The sequence below is a fragment of the Panthera tigris genome, chromosome B2 (assembly GCF_018350195.1).
Source record: "Panthera tigris isolate Pti1 chromosome B2, P.tigris_Pti1_mat1.1, whole genome shotgun sequence".
Taxonomy (NCBI): Eukaryota; Metazoa; Chordata; class Mammalia; order Carnivora; family Felidae; genus Panthera; species Panthera tigris.
In genome coordinates, this window is record NC_056664.1 from 134,266,253 (window position 1) to 134,284,113 (window position 17,861).

At 46.8% G+C, this 17,861-nt stretch overlaps 1 protein-coding gene across 1 annotated transcript in view; it reads left to right on the top strand.

Annotated features, from left to right (window-relative positions):
* Nucleotides 1–256: 256 nt before the first annotated feature.
* Nucleotides 257–17,861, top strand: part of PPP1R14C (protein phosphatase 1 regulatory inhibitor subunit 14C) — an 87,179-nt gene continuing 69,574 nt past the window's right edge. The window contains exon 1 of the mRNA XM_042987314.1: nt 257–574. Within this exon, the coding sequence (XP_042843248.1) occupies nt 257–574 (318 nt within the window). The remainder of the gene's footprint in view (nt 575–17,861) is intronic.

Genomic DNA, 17,861 nt, shown 5'->3' on the forward strand with positions numbered 1-17,861 from the left:
GGGTCCTCCGCGGCGTCTTTAAGGCTGCGGTCCCCGCCCCTCCCTCTTCCCCGCCCCCCCCCGCCCGTCCTCCTCCCGGAGGCCGCGGCTCCTCCCGACCTCCCCGCGAGCCGGGCTGCCGGGCGTGCGCGGCGCGCGGAGCAGGTGCCGGCGAGCGCCTCGCATGCCGCTGCCCGGCCGGAGGTGGTAGCGGCGCCGGGCGCGCTCCGCCCGCCCCTCCTGCGGGCCGCACTCGGGCTCCGGCGCGCGCGGGGAAATGTCGGTGGCGACGGGCAGCAGCGAGGCGGCCGGTGGGGCCGGCGGCGGCGGCGGCGCGCGGGTTTTCTTCCAGAGTCCCCGGGGCGGCGCCGGCGGCAGCCCCGGCTCGAGCGGTGGCTCGGGCTCCTCCCGGGAGGACTCGGCGCCCGTGGCCACGGCGGCCGCTGCGGGGCAGGTTCAGCAGCAGCAGCAGCAGCAGCAACGTCGCCACCAGCAGGGAAAAGTGACAGTGAAATACGATCGCAAGGAGCTTCGGAAGCGGCTCGTGTTGGAGGAGTGGATCGTGGAGCAGCTGGGTCAGCTGTACGGCTGCGAGGTACTTGGGCGCGGGGCCGGGAGGGTTGGGGGCCTCGCTCGCCCCACTGTGCCCACACAGGGATTCTCCGGCTCCGGCTCTCGGTTGCGCACCGCCCCGACTCCTGGGGACCCGACGCTGGGAGCGAGGCGCAGGGCGTTCTCTCTCCAGGGTGCCCTCTGGCGCCGGGGCGCGACGGTTGGGAGCCCCTGTCTGGTGCCGGGTGCCCGGAGAGCTGCGGGCCCTCTTCATGGCAGTGGGGAGGGTTAGGTCTGGCTAAGCGCATTGCTTTTCTCAGAGCCTTTCCAGGCTCTAGCTGCAGCCACACGAAGCGGGGCTCAGAAGGGCTCACCCCAGATGCGCCTAAGCCAACAAGAACAGTACTCACTGCTGAGATCCTGGCAATCCCGCATTTTTTTTTTGCGGAGAGGGAGCAGGGAAGGGACCTGAAAGCTGCTTAACGGAGAGGAGAGGTTCTGGGGATCTCAGAGACCCCCTCGTTCCTGAAATTCCACATCAAAATCATGAGATGAACGCTTTCTCTTTCGCAGCCAGCCCCGACGCGTGTCCCCATAATTCATCCTTGCATTTACCGAAGCTGCACACGCTGGGCTTTGTTGAAGCAGCTTGCTTCCTCCCTGGCCAAGCTCAGTTACTCCCGTTGGTGGGCGCAGAATGGAGAGCCCTTGGCAACCTGGAAGGGTGCCTGGGTGAAAGGCAGGCAGCTTTGCGGGCGGTGTGCGAGATGGCCGGAACCCACCGGGTTCCCCTCCGCCACGACGCTGGGACTTCCCACAGTTCAGGGGCTAAGGCTTACACACAAGTCTGCCGGACGTGTATATGCCTGATGTTAGGAGAAATGGTGAGAATAAGCTGTAACAGACGTCTGCTAGAAAAACGACTGAAGCCAAAATGATTCCCGGGGAGATTCTTTAATAACAGCAATTGTGGTCGAAGTGTTGTACTTCTCTTAAGGGCGTGGAGTTTGGGAAGGGTGGGAGAATGAAGGGGGTGAGTAATTAAGGATATGGCTTCTAAGTCAAAACCAGGTTTGTGTCCATACTGCGCTTAACCCTGCTCAGCAAAAATGAAAGCCAGATGAACTCATTGGCTTGTCTACTGGTTTGGGGTATTCTGTTTTTCACACATTTTATGGCCTATTGTGAACGCATCCTTTCCTTAAACGTTGTCATTGCACAAAGCAACAGCGTTCTTATTACGGACTACTGCTGAAGGATTGTGATATAATGAAGCTTGACTATATGACTAATGGGCTTGTAAAAATATATTGTTTCCAGCCTGGCTCTTATGAAAAGCCATGCTAATTGCGTAAATAAAAACTGGCCAAAATAGGAAGCGTTCCTGGGATTTTTTTTTTTTTTTAATAGGAAGTTGGCAAAACTCTTCCAAGAAACACTATGTTTGATTTCGATGGGATTACTGTTGGGTGGATGGATGTGCTCAGTCTTGCCTCTGTAGAATCCAATTAATTTTCATTTATTTCACACTCCTCTTTATACTCCATTTTGGATCTGGAGAAGAGTTGAGTTAATAGAGAAACTACTGTGGACATTAACAGTGCTTTAGCAGTGCTGCTTTTACGGAAGACTAATTAGGGGTAGTTGGAGAAACTAGAGAGTTCCAGCCCCTTGGGCAGGTTGGCGAATCAAATATTTTGAAAATTCTTCAGAATAAATGGGGGAAAATGGTGGATCGAATGTTCACTGTATTGAACATGTCAGCTAGGTACGTATTTTAAAGGGTAAACACGACCTTGAATCTTTCCCTTGTACATCTCTTCTCCTATTTTAGACCTTCTGATGTGCAGCAAACAACTGGAGTTTTGAGAGAGAGAGAGAGAGCGAGAGAGAGAGAGAGCGCTATTTGCTGCCTGTGTATCATAATGTGACAAGTATTTCTCTTCAAGTTGTTTGCTCTGTCATTTTAGGTTGAAGGAATATTGGTCATTGAGAGGTTGTTGGCAGTTTGTAATTACTAAGCCAATGATACACCTTGTATATAATAATAAAAAGCAGGTGGACTAATAAATAGCCATATAACGAATTGTTTTCTCCCATCTATTTCTCCACTGGTAGGACTCTATTTTTAGCTAAGGTTCTCTAGTCTGGTAGCCTTTCCTCGCTGATAACTTCAGGTATTTTCAGCCTCTGGCTTTTTAATCTAGGAGGACCTTACCCTGGCCAATAGCTCTGAATCTCATGAACATAAAGGGACGGGAATGTCCCTTTTACACTTAAAATTGGTAAGGTTTTAAATTTGGATTGCATGCAACTGACACAGGAAGCAAATTTGCCAGGCTTCAAACTGGCCAGAGGCCTGAGCTTTCTGCCAGGTTGGGGGACAGGATGAGCGTATATTTAATTTCAGAAGAACTTCTATCAGGCAGGTGGGCAGCGAGGTGACTCATCCCTTGCAGAGTAGAAAGTAGTGATCTTTTGGAGATAACGTGCGCTTTCTAAATTAGGAGTGGGAGAGAAGGAAGACCCAGAATAACTTCCTGGCCGTGGCCTTCTCTAGAAGTTTGCAGTGGCCAATCAATTTTGTATGGAGAATAATATAAGGGCAGCATCTCTGGAGTCCTTATTACGTGCTAGGTGCTATTCTCTGCACTTTGTATGGACTGATTCATTTAGTCTTTACAACAACCCTATGAAGAGGGTGCTCTTGTCCCTGTTTTACAGGTAAGGAAACTGAGACACAGAGGAAGAGGCTTCACAGCCCACAGAACTGGTGAATGGCAGGGGGTGGGGGTGGGAACATGAACCACGGCGGTGTGGCTCCTGCGGTGTGCCGGCAACTCTGCAGGGTCCGGTGCAAGAGAACCGATAGAGGCCCTCATAGTGTATGTGTAGATATTTAAAAATCATGAGGGGCGCCTGGGTGGCTCAGTCGGTTAAGCGTCCGACTTCGGCTCAGGTCACGATCTCGCGGTCCATGAGTTCGAGCCCCGCGTTGGGCTCTGGGCTGATGGCTCAGAGCCTGGAGCCGGCTTCCGATTCTGTATCTGCCTCTCTCTCTGCCCCTTCCCCGTTCATGCTCTGTCTCTCTCTGTCTCAAAAATAAATAAACGTTAAAAAAAATTAAAAATAAATAAAAATAATGAATTTGTAACCAGCATCTTGTAAAATGTGTTCTATCCACCTACCTTGATATCTCCACAGTGGCTTGGAAGGCTAGGTTTGAATTTTGAATTCTCAGACTTCCCAAGACTCCAAGCTGGAATGTAGTTGGAGAATCCACCCGCCCAGGGCCTCCTTCCTTTTTCTTCCCACCCGTGGTATGGTCCCACCTGGTGAAGAGCATTGTGTCCACTTGCACACCCCATCTCGGTCTACACCCTCTGCCACCCCGTAATCATACCTTTAGTTCAGACCAGTGGCAGAGACCCCCTTGGGAGGACAGATCTGGGAGGAGCCTGTTTGCGCCCTGAAAGTGGCTTCGTATTTGATCATGAGATTGTGCGGGGCTGCAGCGGAGCCTAAAAAGGGACGGAGGTCACCGCATGGGTGTGTGGGTCCAGTTGGTCCCAGGGACGCCACAGGAAGTTGGGTGGAGAAGGACTAGGGGCCCTTCTTATCCAGGCTATGGGCAGTATCAGCAAACACCGTATCAAACAGCCTTTTGGATATAAAGATACATGGGTTTATAAATTCTAAGCTTAGTTATGTCGATAGTTATCTCCCATTTCATCATCTCGTATGGATAGTTAAATCTCAGCTAGGGATTTGGTCATCATGGACCTGTTAGGATGAATCTACATCCACATTTAAGAACTTCTATTTTGGGGCGCCTGGGTGGCTCAGTCGGTTGAGCATCCGACTTCGGCTCAGGTCATGATCTTGCAGTTCGTGAGTTCGAGCCCCGCGTTGGGTTCTGTGCTGACAGCTCAGAGCCTGGAGCCTGCTTCAGATTCTGTGTCTCCCTCTCTCTCGACCCCTTCCCCGCTCATGCTCTGTCTCTCTCTGTCTCTCAAAAATGAATAAATGTTAAAAAAAAAAATTAAAAAAAAAAAGAATTTCTGTTTTGAGAGATTTTCGTATCTCTTCCAAACCCAGACAGTTTTTAAGAGCGTTTGAAATCTGGCATAGCGTCTACTTTGACAAGTATTGCAAGATGGCTTACTGGATAAGTCATATCAATTTTTCTCATCTTGCCCAGCATCAAGATAACATCTGTACTTCCAGTTTTGCAATTTGATTTGCTCTGGAAATAAAAGCCTGTTGTTAACCTCAGATTACTGAAATGCCTGTAGCAGCCTAGCCGTAAACAGACTTGTGCGCTGAGGGCATTTTCCTGGGTTATCCTGAATGTCCATCCGGGAGGGCTTTCCCTTAGCTGCATTTTAGAAAGTGTTTTCTGGCATATTATACCTTCTCATCTTGCCTGACTCCCTGTCATGCTCCTTCTGCAAATCAAGTGTTTTTCCAAATTTTTTGATGGCGACCCTGGAAAGAAATACCCTTTAGATTGCTGCCTGTCACACGGACACATGGATGTGTGAAAGACACACGGACTTACAAAGCATCATTTAACATTACTGCGTGCGCTAAAGAAAAAAATTACAAAGGTAACGTAAAATACGACTATTCATGTTTAAATACCATATTCTGTTCTATTTCGTTTTCCAGAATTGCTGGTTTGTGACCCTCCCAACTGATTTCATAACACATTTCGGGACAGTGGCATGCAGTTTGAAAAGCCAGAATTAGCTGGTGTTTATTGAGTGCTCTTTATGCATCAGGGATGATTCATGTAATCCGAGTAACAATTTCTGATATTCTCACTTTATGGATATAGAAACTGAGCCATGGAGATGTCAAAAAGTTGCCCCAGAGCCCATAGCTGTAACGTGGTGGGGCAGGGCTGTGTCCAGGAAATCAGTGCAATGTCACCACGGTGCCGCACTGCTTCTCAAGGCGGGACGGGGCCAGGCACCTTCTGGAAGAAAGTACTTCAACCGGTTCCCTTCGGAACAGTGGCTGGGGAAATTCGGTGTGGAGGCAGCGGTTAAGAGAGTAAATGCTCTGACGTTAGAAGAGCTGGAAGTCACATTGTGGCCCCAGCCCCAGCTTTCAGTAGTAGTAGTGAGTAGGCAATTTCCTTGACATCTCTGAGCCTCACCTTCCCCTCATGTTTAAGGGAGTCACCCAGCCCTCTTTGCAGGGTTGTTAGGAGGACTGGATGGGAAAGACCTGGAACGTAGTTGCTGGGACGCTGTTGCTGTTCAGTCACTTGTGTACTTTGAACCGTAGCCACTGTCTCTTGCTTATTCTCTACGATGTGGGCGGAGGACAGGAAGGAAGAGAAAACAAGGCATTCACATCTATCTGGCGGTAGAATTTGGAGAAGGATGCGTAGGTAATTGGGGTCGGGATGTTGGCATGTGTTGGAACTTGAACATGGGCAAATACTGTCTGTATCATTCCCCTTTCTTCTAGTATCTTCCTTACTCTGGAAGTTCCTGTGGGTTTTCATGTGTATGGAGAAATTAGACGTCAGTTGAAAGGCAGGCTCTGTCTTCATTTTCTTTAGACCTCCTAATATGGTAGAGGACAGTTCTTCAACCGTGAAGCGTTTGTTTGATTGAATGAAAAGAGTCAATCTTCAGACAACCTTTTACAAGTCATTGGCGTTGTAGTTGAATTCGTTGGTGGCATTTCTTTATTAGAATCACAGCTAGAAAAAAATAGATTTATGGTTTGCAGCAATAATCTATATCCTACTCTTGCATTATTACTGTTTTATTTCAGCATTGTTGAAAAGCACACCCCGCCCCCCCCCCCCTTCATGGACTTACTTGCTCCAAATAGGAATTTACAGATCGTGGTGAGAGCGAATTGATTTTTCAGCTTCGATTGTGAGAATTCTTTTGTGAACCCGCTCTTCCTTGCGTCTCCCGCCCACCCTCTTTTCCTCTGCTTCTGCTGCGCCCCCTGACACGCTAGCTCTGCCTCTGCTTCTCGCCTCTGACTCGCCTTCGCTTCTAGGGTCTTCTGCTTTTCTCCCAGCTCTGGAACTACCTGGCTGCACACGGCAAACCTGGCCTAATTGACGGCTCTCCTCAAAGGAGTCTCTCTTTCTAGGTGACGGAAGAGCAAAGCCTGCATTGTTTTTTGTTCCACGCGGTGCGTGCGCTGTGTGCACGATCGCATTTTGTAGTTTAGTCCCTTGTCTCCTCATGCAGGACTTGGCTATTTCAAACCGTCACCGGTGTTTTCATGGCACCATTTCTGCTCTCTTCCCTCCCCTTCAGCCCAGCCTGCAGCCTCTTCCTGGGCCAGCCAGTGCAGCCGCTCTGCTGTGGGGCTTCTACCCTCCCTTGCTCCCTGCGGGCCCCTGGACCCCAGCAGGTGCATGAGCCCAAGTCTTTCTCCCCTGCTAGAAACAGCAACAGCAATCGCCTGCCGTGAGTAACGCTTCCCTTCCTCAGTCCTGTATCCCTTCTGGTTGCCGCTTGTTCTTCTCTTACCATCCATTTTTCTGGATCTTTCTTTACCCATGACAGATGCTGTTTATCTACCACCGCTGTCCTGAGGACCTTGCTGTTTCTCATCCCGGGGTGGTGTTGGGGTGTTGTGTGGGTCTTTACTGACTTGGCCTTCCCCGTGGAAGCCTTGGGCTTCTGAGACAGCCTCTCCAGGACCTCACGCTATTCCCTAGCTACTCTTCCAGTCCCCTTCCGGGCTTTCTTTCTCTGCCCATCTCTCTGAAGTCTGGTGTTGCTCAGGATTTGTCTTTGGGCTCCTGCTCTGCCTTCTGGGTCCCCTCCCCGCTGCATGCTCTTTCTGCATGATACGAATATTCCTGGTGGCTTCAAGTTGCTGTCCATATGCTGACAACTCTTCAATCTGTATTTTTAGCCCAGAGTTGTTTTCCGAGGACCAGATATATTCGGAGAGTTTTGAAATGGACAACGCCACTTAGAGGCTCCACGGGAGCCTCGTGGTGAACCGGTTTGCAACTGAGTTTACCTTCCTCTGCAAACCTGCTCCTTTTCCCCCGTTCCCTCAGGGAATGGCAGGCGCCGCTGTCCACAAATGTCCCGGCCAGAGGTTCTGCAGGCATCCTCTCTGTTGCCTCTGCCCTGCAGGTCACACCCCGCAGTCACAAAGTCTTTTTTTTTAATATATATATTAAATATAATTTATTGTCAAATTGGTTCCCATCTGACACCCAGTGCTCATCCCAACAGGTGCCCTCCTCCATTTCCCCCACCCACTTTCCCCTCCCCTCCACCCCCCATCAATCCTCAGTTTGTTCTCAGTATTTAAGAGTCTCTTATGGTTTGGCTCCCTCCCTCTCTGTAACTCCCCCCCCCCCCACGGTCTTCTGTTAAGTTTCTCAAGATCCGCCTATGAGTGAAAACATGGTATCTTTCTCTGACTTATTTCACTTAGCATAATACCCTCCAGTTCCATCCACATTGCTACAAATGGCCAGATTTCATTCTTTCTCATTGCCACGTAGTATTCCATCGTATGTATAAACCACATCTTCTGTATCCATTCGTCAGTTGATGGACATTTGGGCTCTTTCCATAAGTTGGCTATTGTTGAGAGTGCTGCTATAAACATTGGGGTACAAGGGCCCCTATGCATCAGCACTCCTGTATCCCTTGGGTAAATTCCTAGCAGTGCTGTTGCTGGATCAGAGGGTAGATCTATTTTTAATTTTTTGAGGAGCCTCCACACTGTTTTCCAGAGTGGCTGCACCAGTTTGCATGTTGACCCTCGCTCCTTACGGCTCTGCAACCTGGTGCCTGGACTTCTCGCTGCCCCCCCCCCCCCCCCCCCCCCCATTTGTGCAGCTCCTTAAAATTTCTCACCAATTGACACTTCCGTCTCAGGTCTCTCAAATTACTGCCACCACCAGCAGCCCCCTGCTTTGCTGCTGCTGTTATGACTACTTGCTTCGGCCACTGATGCAGCTCCCGGCGGAGGGCCAGGTGATCTGTACGTTTTGTCTCCCACGGTCAAACCTCACAATAACTTTAGGAGGGGGGGAGTGTGGTATCATCTGCATTTCTTCATTTTGTGGCGGAGGAGACTGAGACCAGACAACTTGTGACTTGTCCCTGTCTCAGCTCGTCCTGACTCCAGAGTCCCTTCGCCACGATGCAGCCACTGTGCCCAGCAGCTCCATTTATTGAGTTCTTACTGCATAGGCCCATCCTCGCCGTGACTCTGCAAGGTAGGTAAAGAAACTGAGGCACCGAGAGCTTGAGCAACCCCTGGTTAGAGGCCACGTCACTCGCAAGGGGCGGAGTCCGGAACGGACACCTGTCTCTGGTTCCTGGGCTGGGGCCTCCCCCTGTGAGCCTCCCCTCCATCCACCCCTCACTGCGGTGACTCAAAGTGTCTTCTGAAATCCAGACTGGATCCTATTATTCCAGGGCCCTCATGACAAAGCAAGAGCCCATAGGCTGCAGCAAGGGCTCCGGGGCTTGCCCTTGTGGTATTTCCTCTACGGAGCATCTCTGATACATCCCCTCACCGACAGGCTGGCTGCAGGCTTGCCCGGCTCTTGGCGCACCGTCTGTCATCCAGTCGCACAGCTTTGCGAGGGCAGGATCTCGTGGTCCTTGCAGCCCCAGTGTCTCTCAGGCCCCTGGCTGCACTGAGGTGTCCAGTACCTGGCTGGCAGGTGAGTGTGATAGAAACCGGCCCTCGAGACCATGTTCCGGAACTGTGCATTTCAGAAATACACGCCCACACTTAACTGCACTAATGCCATTTGGCTCTGCCGGTGTTCGAAGTCTCCTCTTTCATTGTTGACTCAAAGTTTTGTTCCTTTCCCTTGGTTGTGAATTACATCCGTGCCGTCCTTTGAACCTGTGGACTGAACGGAAGTTGTGATGGCGTAAAGCACAGGTACAGGGCGATGAAAGTCTTCAAAGGGAGTAATCACAGGTTGCTGCCATTTCTGTCTGTAATTTTAATTTTTCGGTATGTACAAGAATCCTATTTGCACCATAGTTGCTCATTTCTCTGAGAGTGGAAATGCTTGCTGGGCGAGGAAGGGGTGAGTGCTTTTCCACCGGCAGATAAGATTCACAGTGACAGGCTCACACAGGTTTTAATAGAACAAGGCACGAGAGCCAGGATTCCTGCCTCTGCCTCAAAGTTCTGGCCAATAAACTCTCACCAGGTTTTTCTTAGTCAGCACTGGCACTTTGGAAATCTGCTCCACTGTGTAAAAGCTGAGAGAAAAAAAAAAAAGAAGAAGAAGAAACCAGAGTTGTGGATTAGTCTCCACAACGTTACTTTATGGTTGAGGAAGAAATGATCAAAGGAGGGCTTTTGCTTTTCTTAAAGAATCCTCAGGGCAAAGCGTGGAAGGAACCTTAGAGGGCAGGAGTATTCATTCATTCATTACAACAGATATTTGCAAAGAGGAGGAAAGAGGAATAAGAAGCCTTCATCCTTTTAAATTATATAAGAGAAAAAGAAAAAGAAAGAAACGCTTTCTGTAACAAGAGAAGGAGGGAGGCATCTGTATGATTGAAAGCCCTTTGAGGGCACAGACTATGTCCTGTTCACAGCTATGTTAGTGTGTTCGGTACATTTATTTACTGCATCCTGGCTCCGTGCTCCTTCCTTTACTCAGAGTCTGTTTTCAGGAAAGGGTGCAATAAAGTCATTCACATTATACCGTAAATGACAAGAACCACTTTAATTTTCATTTTAATAGGAAGTAAGGTCTTAAGTAAGAGAAAGTAACCTCTTATCAGCTGAACTTCAGGAATTGATAAACCGGGGCAGGATCTATTATTTGTGGGCTGTGGGACCTTGTTGGCATCTATGAAATGGATAAAATCAAAACAGGTTGCTGGTTTCTGGGATGTCCCGGGAAGGACCCCGGCCTGTGGAACTTGATCTACTTTGAACTGCTGCTTAATTAGCTCGATGACCTTGGCAAGTCCTACTCATGATAGACTTCGGTGTTTGGGTTTTCTGTCCTTACCTGAAAAAACGAGGACGGTCTAGGTTTTTACGCTCTGCCCTTTAGAGCTTCTATACTAAAGGTGGCCCTACACTGCCGAAAATGAGATTTATTAAAGAGAGGGTGATATTTAAAGCAGTAATGGAAGAGTCTTTCTCAAAGCAAATGTGAGACAAGCATCAGGATGGTTCACCAAAGGATCATTTAGTTGCATAGCTAGTTCTAGTAGCTAAAGTGAGAGTGTGTCCATCCTTCTCTTGGTATAATCTCTCGTGTGATGTGGCTCGGATAGGAAGAATCGGATTGAGAAGGTGTTTTTAGAACACCCTCCTCCCCTCCAGCACTTTCTACTTACTACTGATTTCTGTTAAATTTGAAATCGGACAGTACAGATCTCCTAGGTACCCTGTTTGTTTGTTTTTATTTATTTATTAAAAAAAATTTTTTTAATGCTTTTATTTATTTTTGAAGGAGAGAGAGAGACAGAGCATGAGCGGGGGAGGAGCAGAGAGAGAGGGAGACACAGAATCCGAAGCAGGCTCCAGGCTCTGAGCTGTCAGCACAGAGCCCGATGCTGCGGGTCTCGAACTCACAGACCGTGAGATCATGACCTGAGCCAAAGTCGGGCGCTCAGCCGACTGAGCCACCCAGGCGCCCCTGTTTGGTCTTTTTTTTTTTTTTTTTTTTTTTTAATTTAATTGGGTTAACCTTTAAGAAGAACTGGAATATTTGGCTTAAACATTTTTGGTGTATAACTTATAATACTGACTGTTGGGGGGAGGGTAGTGCTTTCCTGTTCTTATTATTTGTCCTTTATCTTGGCAGCTCATAATTAACTGATAGTGGTATTTATCTTAACTTGTGTTGAGATATAAAGCGAGCACCTCAGAGGGAAAATAGTAGTAGCCTTAGGAAATAAAATTTTTGTTTTATTTATTTATTTTTTTGTTAGAGAGAGAGAGAGCGCGAGCGAGAGAGCGCACGAACCAGGGAGAAGGTCAGAGGGAAAGAGCCTCAAGCAGGCTCCTGACGCAGGGCTCGAACCCATGACCCTGGGATCGTGACCTGAGCCGAAACCAGGAGTGAGATGCTTAACTGCCTGAGCCACCCAGGCGCCCCAGGAAATAAAATTTTTAAAAAGTGAAGGATACAAAGTAGCCTAAATAAAAGGCTGAATAAATCTGTATAAACAAATTAGTTTTCACTGGGGAATTATTCCTGGGATGTCACTTTATAGTTAGTGTCAGAATGAGCAGGACAGAATAGAAGAAAAGAAATTAATATTTTTCATGGACAGTCCTGGTGGGAAGTGGAAAGCAGAATTTATTGCTATTTATTTATTTATTTATTTATTTATTTATTTATTTCAATTTATATCCAAGCTAGTTAGCACATAGTGCAATAATGATTTCAGGAGCAGAATCCAGTGATTCATCCCCTACAGATAACACCCAGTGCTCCTCCCGACAAGTGTCCTCTAACGCCCCTTGCCCATTTAGCCCATCCCCCTACCCCAAACCCCTCCAGCAACCCTCAGTTTGTTCTCTGTATTTAAGAGTCACTTATATTTTGTCCCCTTCCCTGTTTTTTTATATTACTTTTGCTTCCCTTCCCTTATGTTCATCTGTTTTGTATCTTAAGTTCAGAATTTATTGCTCTTAATATTTGTTTATTTTGTATGATGGTGGAATCCATAAAGGATCATCAGTAATCCCATTCAATCCACACAAAGGCGCTGTGATGTAAGGAGCTACCTCATTTTTAAAACAACAGAACTGAGGCTCAGAAGGACTTAGTTCCAGGCCTGAGTTTAAATTACCAGCAGGACTTGGACCCGGAAACAGTGACCATCAATGTCACCCTCCCCACCCCGGTCATCTGCACCTATCCTTGTATGTTTGCACCACACGCTGGGCAAGGCTCTTCTGCTTAATTTATTTGATACATTTTCAAGTAGGCTTTATTTTAGTTGAACAGTTTATAGGATTCCACTCTTGTGTTTGTTTATAATTTATTACATGAACCATTAATGGGATTCAGCTATTTCTTTAGATAATAGTTTAGTTTCTTCATCCATCAGTTCCTGAGTGTATATTGTAGGAAATGTGCTATTTATTTCTTGGATTGTCAACTCTGCATGAATGGTTAGTATTGGAGCCCTCACGCTCTCCAGCTGTCCACGTAGATGGAATATTGAGGCTAAAAATTAGAAACACACTTTAAATAAAACATTGGTTACAGAGTGGATATTTTATCCTGCGTGTTTGAAAGCATCAGATATTACCCTTCCCATGATAAAAGTAAAGAAATAATGCTTCTAAATAAAATGTGCAGGGGTGTCTGGGTGGCTCAGTCGGTTGGGCATCCGACTTCGGCTCAGGTCACGATCTCATGGTTCATGGGTTCGAGCCCCGGGTGGGGCTCTGTGCTGACAGCTCAGAGCCTGGAGCCTGCTTCGGATTGTCTCCCTCTGTCTCTGCCCCTCCCCCTCTAATGCACTCTCTCTCTCTCTCTCTCTCTCCCTCTCAAAAATAAATAAATGTTAAAATTTTTTTTAAACAAAATGTGCAAAGCCCTTAACAACTTCTTTTGCGTCTGATAAAGGATATATATATATATTTCCTGAGCTGCTTGGTCAATCATCTGTTAACACCTTTTATATTTTATATGTCACAAGTACAACTGACACAGATTGTTCGTTCATTTCTGCAAATGTTAATAGATTCAAATCTGTTTCAGGCCAAACAGGTAAGGTGTTGAGATTTCAGATTGGTGAAAAGATGACTTTTCTGCTCAGTTTTTATGAGCTAATACGCCACATAACAATTCTAATTAGTCAACTGGTTTTTCTTGTGTTTGTGATGGGGTGTGGCGCTCTAACAAGTCAAGAGAAAATGAGTCATTGATTTGGTGCTGAAACATGATTATGCTTGCTATCATGAAAATGGCCTACAAATATTACAACTAAAAAAAAAAAAAACAACACGTACTCTCTCTGGTAGACAAGTGCCTTTTGTTAAGCTAGAATATTCCATTTCTTCATCAAACCCCAGATGGTTCAGCATTCAGTACTCTTATGCCAGAAGCAGTTTCTATGGATGGATGTTTAAATAAAAACGTGTGTATTTTGGTAAACAGACCATCATCTAAACTAGCCTGAGACTTTAAAAGCATTTGGCTGCCAGTCATGTCTCAAACCTCTGGGATATTCTCATGTTAAACTTCAGGGAGGGCTAGTGGGCTGTATTTTGTAAGTGAAATATTCCAAGTTCAAGTTAACTTATTACTCTAAAGAAGATGAGAAACTGGTGTATTTATCAATTGACACCTTACTGTAAATTGCCCTGCGCGAAGCCACTGAAGACAGTGAAGGAGGGCAGAGAATGAGATGCAGAGAACATACAAAACACTTAGTGAGGTGCAAATTCTCCACGCAGCCATCATGACGAAGACACTGGCCCTCTCCGCCTCCAGGAGGGCAAGGCTGTGAGCACTAAGCGGGCCTGGTGGGCGTAGCATGGACCTAGCCCTTCTTCTCAAGGAATTCGGACCATCTTCTCCCCTCTGGCCCCACTGTACAAAATCAAAACAAGGGGAGAAGTTCCTACATATGGCTTCTTGCTGGTGGTGGAAAATAGGTGGTCTCATTTAAGAGATCCTTACTGGTTGCACTCATAGGGTTCTTTTTACACGCTTAATGCCCGAGTGCAGGGCACTGCCTTATAGGATAGATGCTCCCGTCTCCCTGGGGCAGGAATGGGCTTGGTCTGCTCAGAAGGACGAGGCGGGCTCCCCGAAGCGCGCTTTGCTCACAATGTGGTTGTGAGTCGTCATCCTCGGCTTCCTTTAATTTCCCCTTTTAAATGATACAGCCCTTCCAGGGGCGTTTTGAGGATTGTTAATGTAAAAAAATCATCCCAAGAAAAGCCCAGGATATTTATGAAAGCGCCATTAGCAACATTTATGCTCTTTTTTGCCATGATCGATTCTGCCTTCTTAATAAAAATATTCAAATCGGGGCTCCTGGGCGGCGCAGTCAGTAAAGCATCCGACTTCGGCTCAGGTCACGATCTCACGGTTCGTGGGTTCAAGCCCCACGCCGGGCTCTGTGCTGACAGCGCAGGGCCTGGAGCCTGCATCGGATTCTGTGTCTCCCTCTCTCTGTCCCTCATCTGCTCACACACACTCTCTCAAAGGTAAATAAACATTAAAAAAAAAAAAATTAAAGTTATGCTCTTTGGCCAAAAAGAGAACAGAGGCTTTTGGAATTTTTTGTTTTGATTTTTTTTTTTTTTTTGATGGGGTTTAGGCCTTTGTTGCAAAATTTGGTCACACACCAGGTTTTATGAATATGGAATAACCCAGTCCAATGTCTCAGAAAGAAAAATCTTGTTGGGCTGCTTTAAGAGAATTACCTTTTTAGTTCAAGAGAATTATCACATTGGAGTTAAGTAATAATATATCTGTCATCATATAACATTCATTCTGGATAAAAATCGTGTCATAGGTTTCTTTCATCTGTGCCTAGAAAAAGGGCTGCAAAAATCCGCGATAAATGCTGATAGTGCTGTTTTCGTGTCATTATGGGTAATTTGTATTCATTTATGTTTTGTACAGTGAACACGTATTCCTTTTATATGAGAAATCGAAAGTTATTGTGAAAAAAAAAAACAAAAAACGTGGGTGTGGATATCCCGACCGTTGTCACCGGAAAGACAAGGGCTCCCCGCTCCTCAGTGATGTGCACTCTTCTGTCACAGGGCTTTACGATATTAAGAGCAGCCTTCACTTTTTGAGGCCGCCAGGGGGTTTTTTATTTTTAATCGCAATTAATTAAGGAGAAAGTAAGCTAACAATTTTTGTCATACTCCATTCTTTACATTGCAGGATAAGCATACAGAATGCTTTTGGAAATCAGGGTGTCCTTATCTTTTTGGGTGGCTAGACTGCCGTGGGAAACAATGTTATCAACTAGAACGTGGCGCCTGTGTGCGGTTTCTTTTGCATTCGCTCTTACAGACTGCGCTCGTTTCCAGTCGCTCAGGTCAGCACCTCCTTCCTTCAGTGAGGTTGTTTCATGCATTTGTACTACAGTTAGACTGCCTTGTCAATTTCTGCATTCCCGCCTAGCATCCCCTGGGCTCCTAAGTGATTTTTTTTAACTGTACATCATAAGATTTATTATTTTTTTAACATTCATTTTTGAGAGACAGAGAGAGACAGGGCGTGAGTGGGTGAGGGACAGACACACACACACACACACAAACACACACACACACACACACACACACACACACACACACACACACAGAATCTGAAGCAGGCTCCAGGCTCTAGGCTCTGAGCTGTCAGCACAGAGCCCAACACGGGGCTCAAACTCATGGACCGTGAGATCATGACCTGAGCCGAAGTTGGACCCTTAACCAACTGAACCACCCATAAGACTTATTCTTTGTACCATAAAGTTCTGTGGGTTTTGACAAATACATAGTGTCATGTAGACTGTCTTCCAATATCACATCAAATAGTTTCATCACTCTAGAAAGATCTCCTGTGCTCCATCCATTCATCTATTTCCACTTCTCCCCAGGCCCGTTACAACCACTGATCTTTTCAGCATTGCCATCATTTTGCCTTTTCTGGAATGTTATCTAATTGGGACCATATAGTACATAGCTTTTTCAGACTGGCTTCTTTCACTTAGCAATATGCATTTGGTATTCATGTGTGTCTTTTTGTGGCCTGACGGCTCATCTGTTTTTATAACTGAGTAATATTCCATTGTATAAACGTACCACAGTTTATTTGTCCATTCTGTACTGGAGACATCTTGGTTGCTTCAGGTTTTTGGCAGTTATAAATCAACCTGATGTAAACATTGGCAGGCAGGCTCTTATGTGGGTATAAGTTTCAAATCAGTTGGGTAAATATGCCAGATGAATTTTGAGATGCTAAGGGTATGGGTGCTAGGGATACTGTGGTGAACCCAAGAAGCAAAGTCCCTGTGTTCTATAAACAAACACGGTGGGTAAACCAAAGTGGGTTCAGGTCATGAGAAGGGCATCTCTGGGGAAGTTTGTCACATGTGAACCTGGACCTACGTGATGAGAGATGACACCAGCTGTGCAGAGATCAGGGAGCACGAGCTTTCCCCCTGGGGGGCTCAGTTACTGCTAAGACCCTGAGGCAGGATGGACCTTGACGTGGTTGAGGGACTAGGGACAGAAAGAAATGAGAGATGACGTCAGGAATGAAAGTTGGTTTTTTTTTTTTCTCTTTAGAGAGAGTACACGTGTGTGTGTGAGTGGGGGGAGGGGCAGAGAGAGAGAGAGAGAGAGAGAGAGAGAGGGAGAGTGAGAATCCCAAGCAGGCTCCATGCTGTCAATGTAGAGCCCTACATGGAATTTGATCTCATTAACCAGGAGGTCATGACCTGAGCCAAAACCAAGAGTCAGACACTTAACCGACTGTGCCACCTGAATGAAAGTATTTTTTTTAAAAAAATAGAGAGAGAGAGAGTGAGCACACACGAGCGGGGGAGGGGGAGACAGAGGATCCAAGCAGGCTCTGTGCTGTCAGCACAGAGCCTGGGGCTTGATCTCAAGAACCGTGAGATCATGACCTGAGTCAAAGTCAGATGCTTAACTGACTAAGCCACCCAGGCGCCCCTGAATGGAAGTATTTTTTGAAGAACCTCTCTTTTAGCGCAACATACAAGGCACACAAATCCGGAGTGGATAGGCTGATGAATATTCTCACGTTGAACCCACCACATAACCACTATCCAGATCAAGAAGGGGAGGAACATTGCTAACAACACAGGAGTCCCTATTGTGCCCCCTTTCCATCATCAGCCCCCTACCCCACTCCAAGGTAATCTGGTTCACTTGCCTTTTTAAAGAACTTCTCTTGTTCGGCATTAAGGACACAAGATACACCCAGGTTGTTGCGTGCCATTGAGGCTTATTCATTTTGGTTGCCATGGAATATTCCATGTGTGAATATATCACACTTCTTTTTAATCTGCTCTGCTTTTGATGGGCATCTGAGAGGTTTCCAGTTTGGGACTGTGCTGAATTGAGCTGCTGGGAACATTATTGCACATGTCTTTTGGTGAACATATGTTTGCGTTTCTGCCGGGTTACGTACGCGGTGGTGAAACTGCTGGCTTATGGGATGTGTGTATGTTCAGCTTTCCTGGGTAATTCCAGAAGATTTTACGTGGCAGCCGAAAGCAGTTATACGGACTCACATTCCCACTGCAGTATATGAAAGTGACATCCTTGCCAACACTTAGTATTTTCCCTTTTTCATTTTAACTGTCTGTGTGGTACACTACCACACT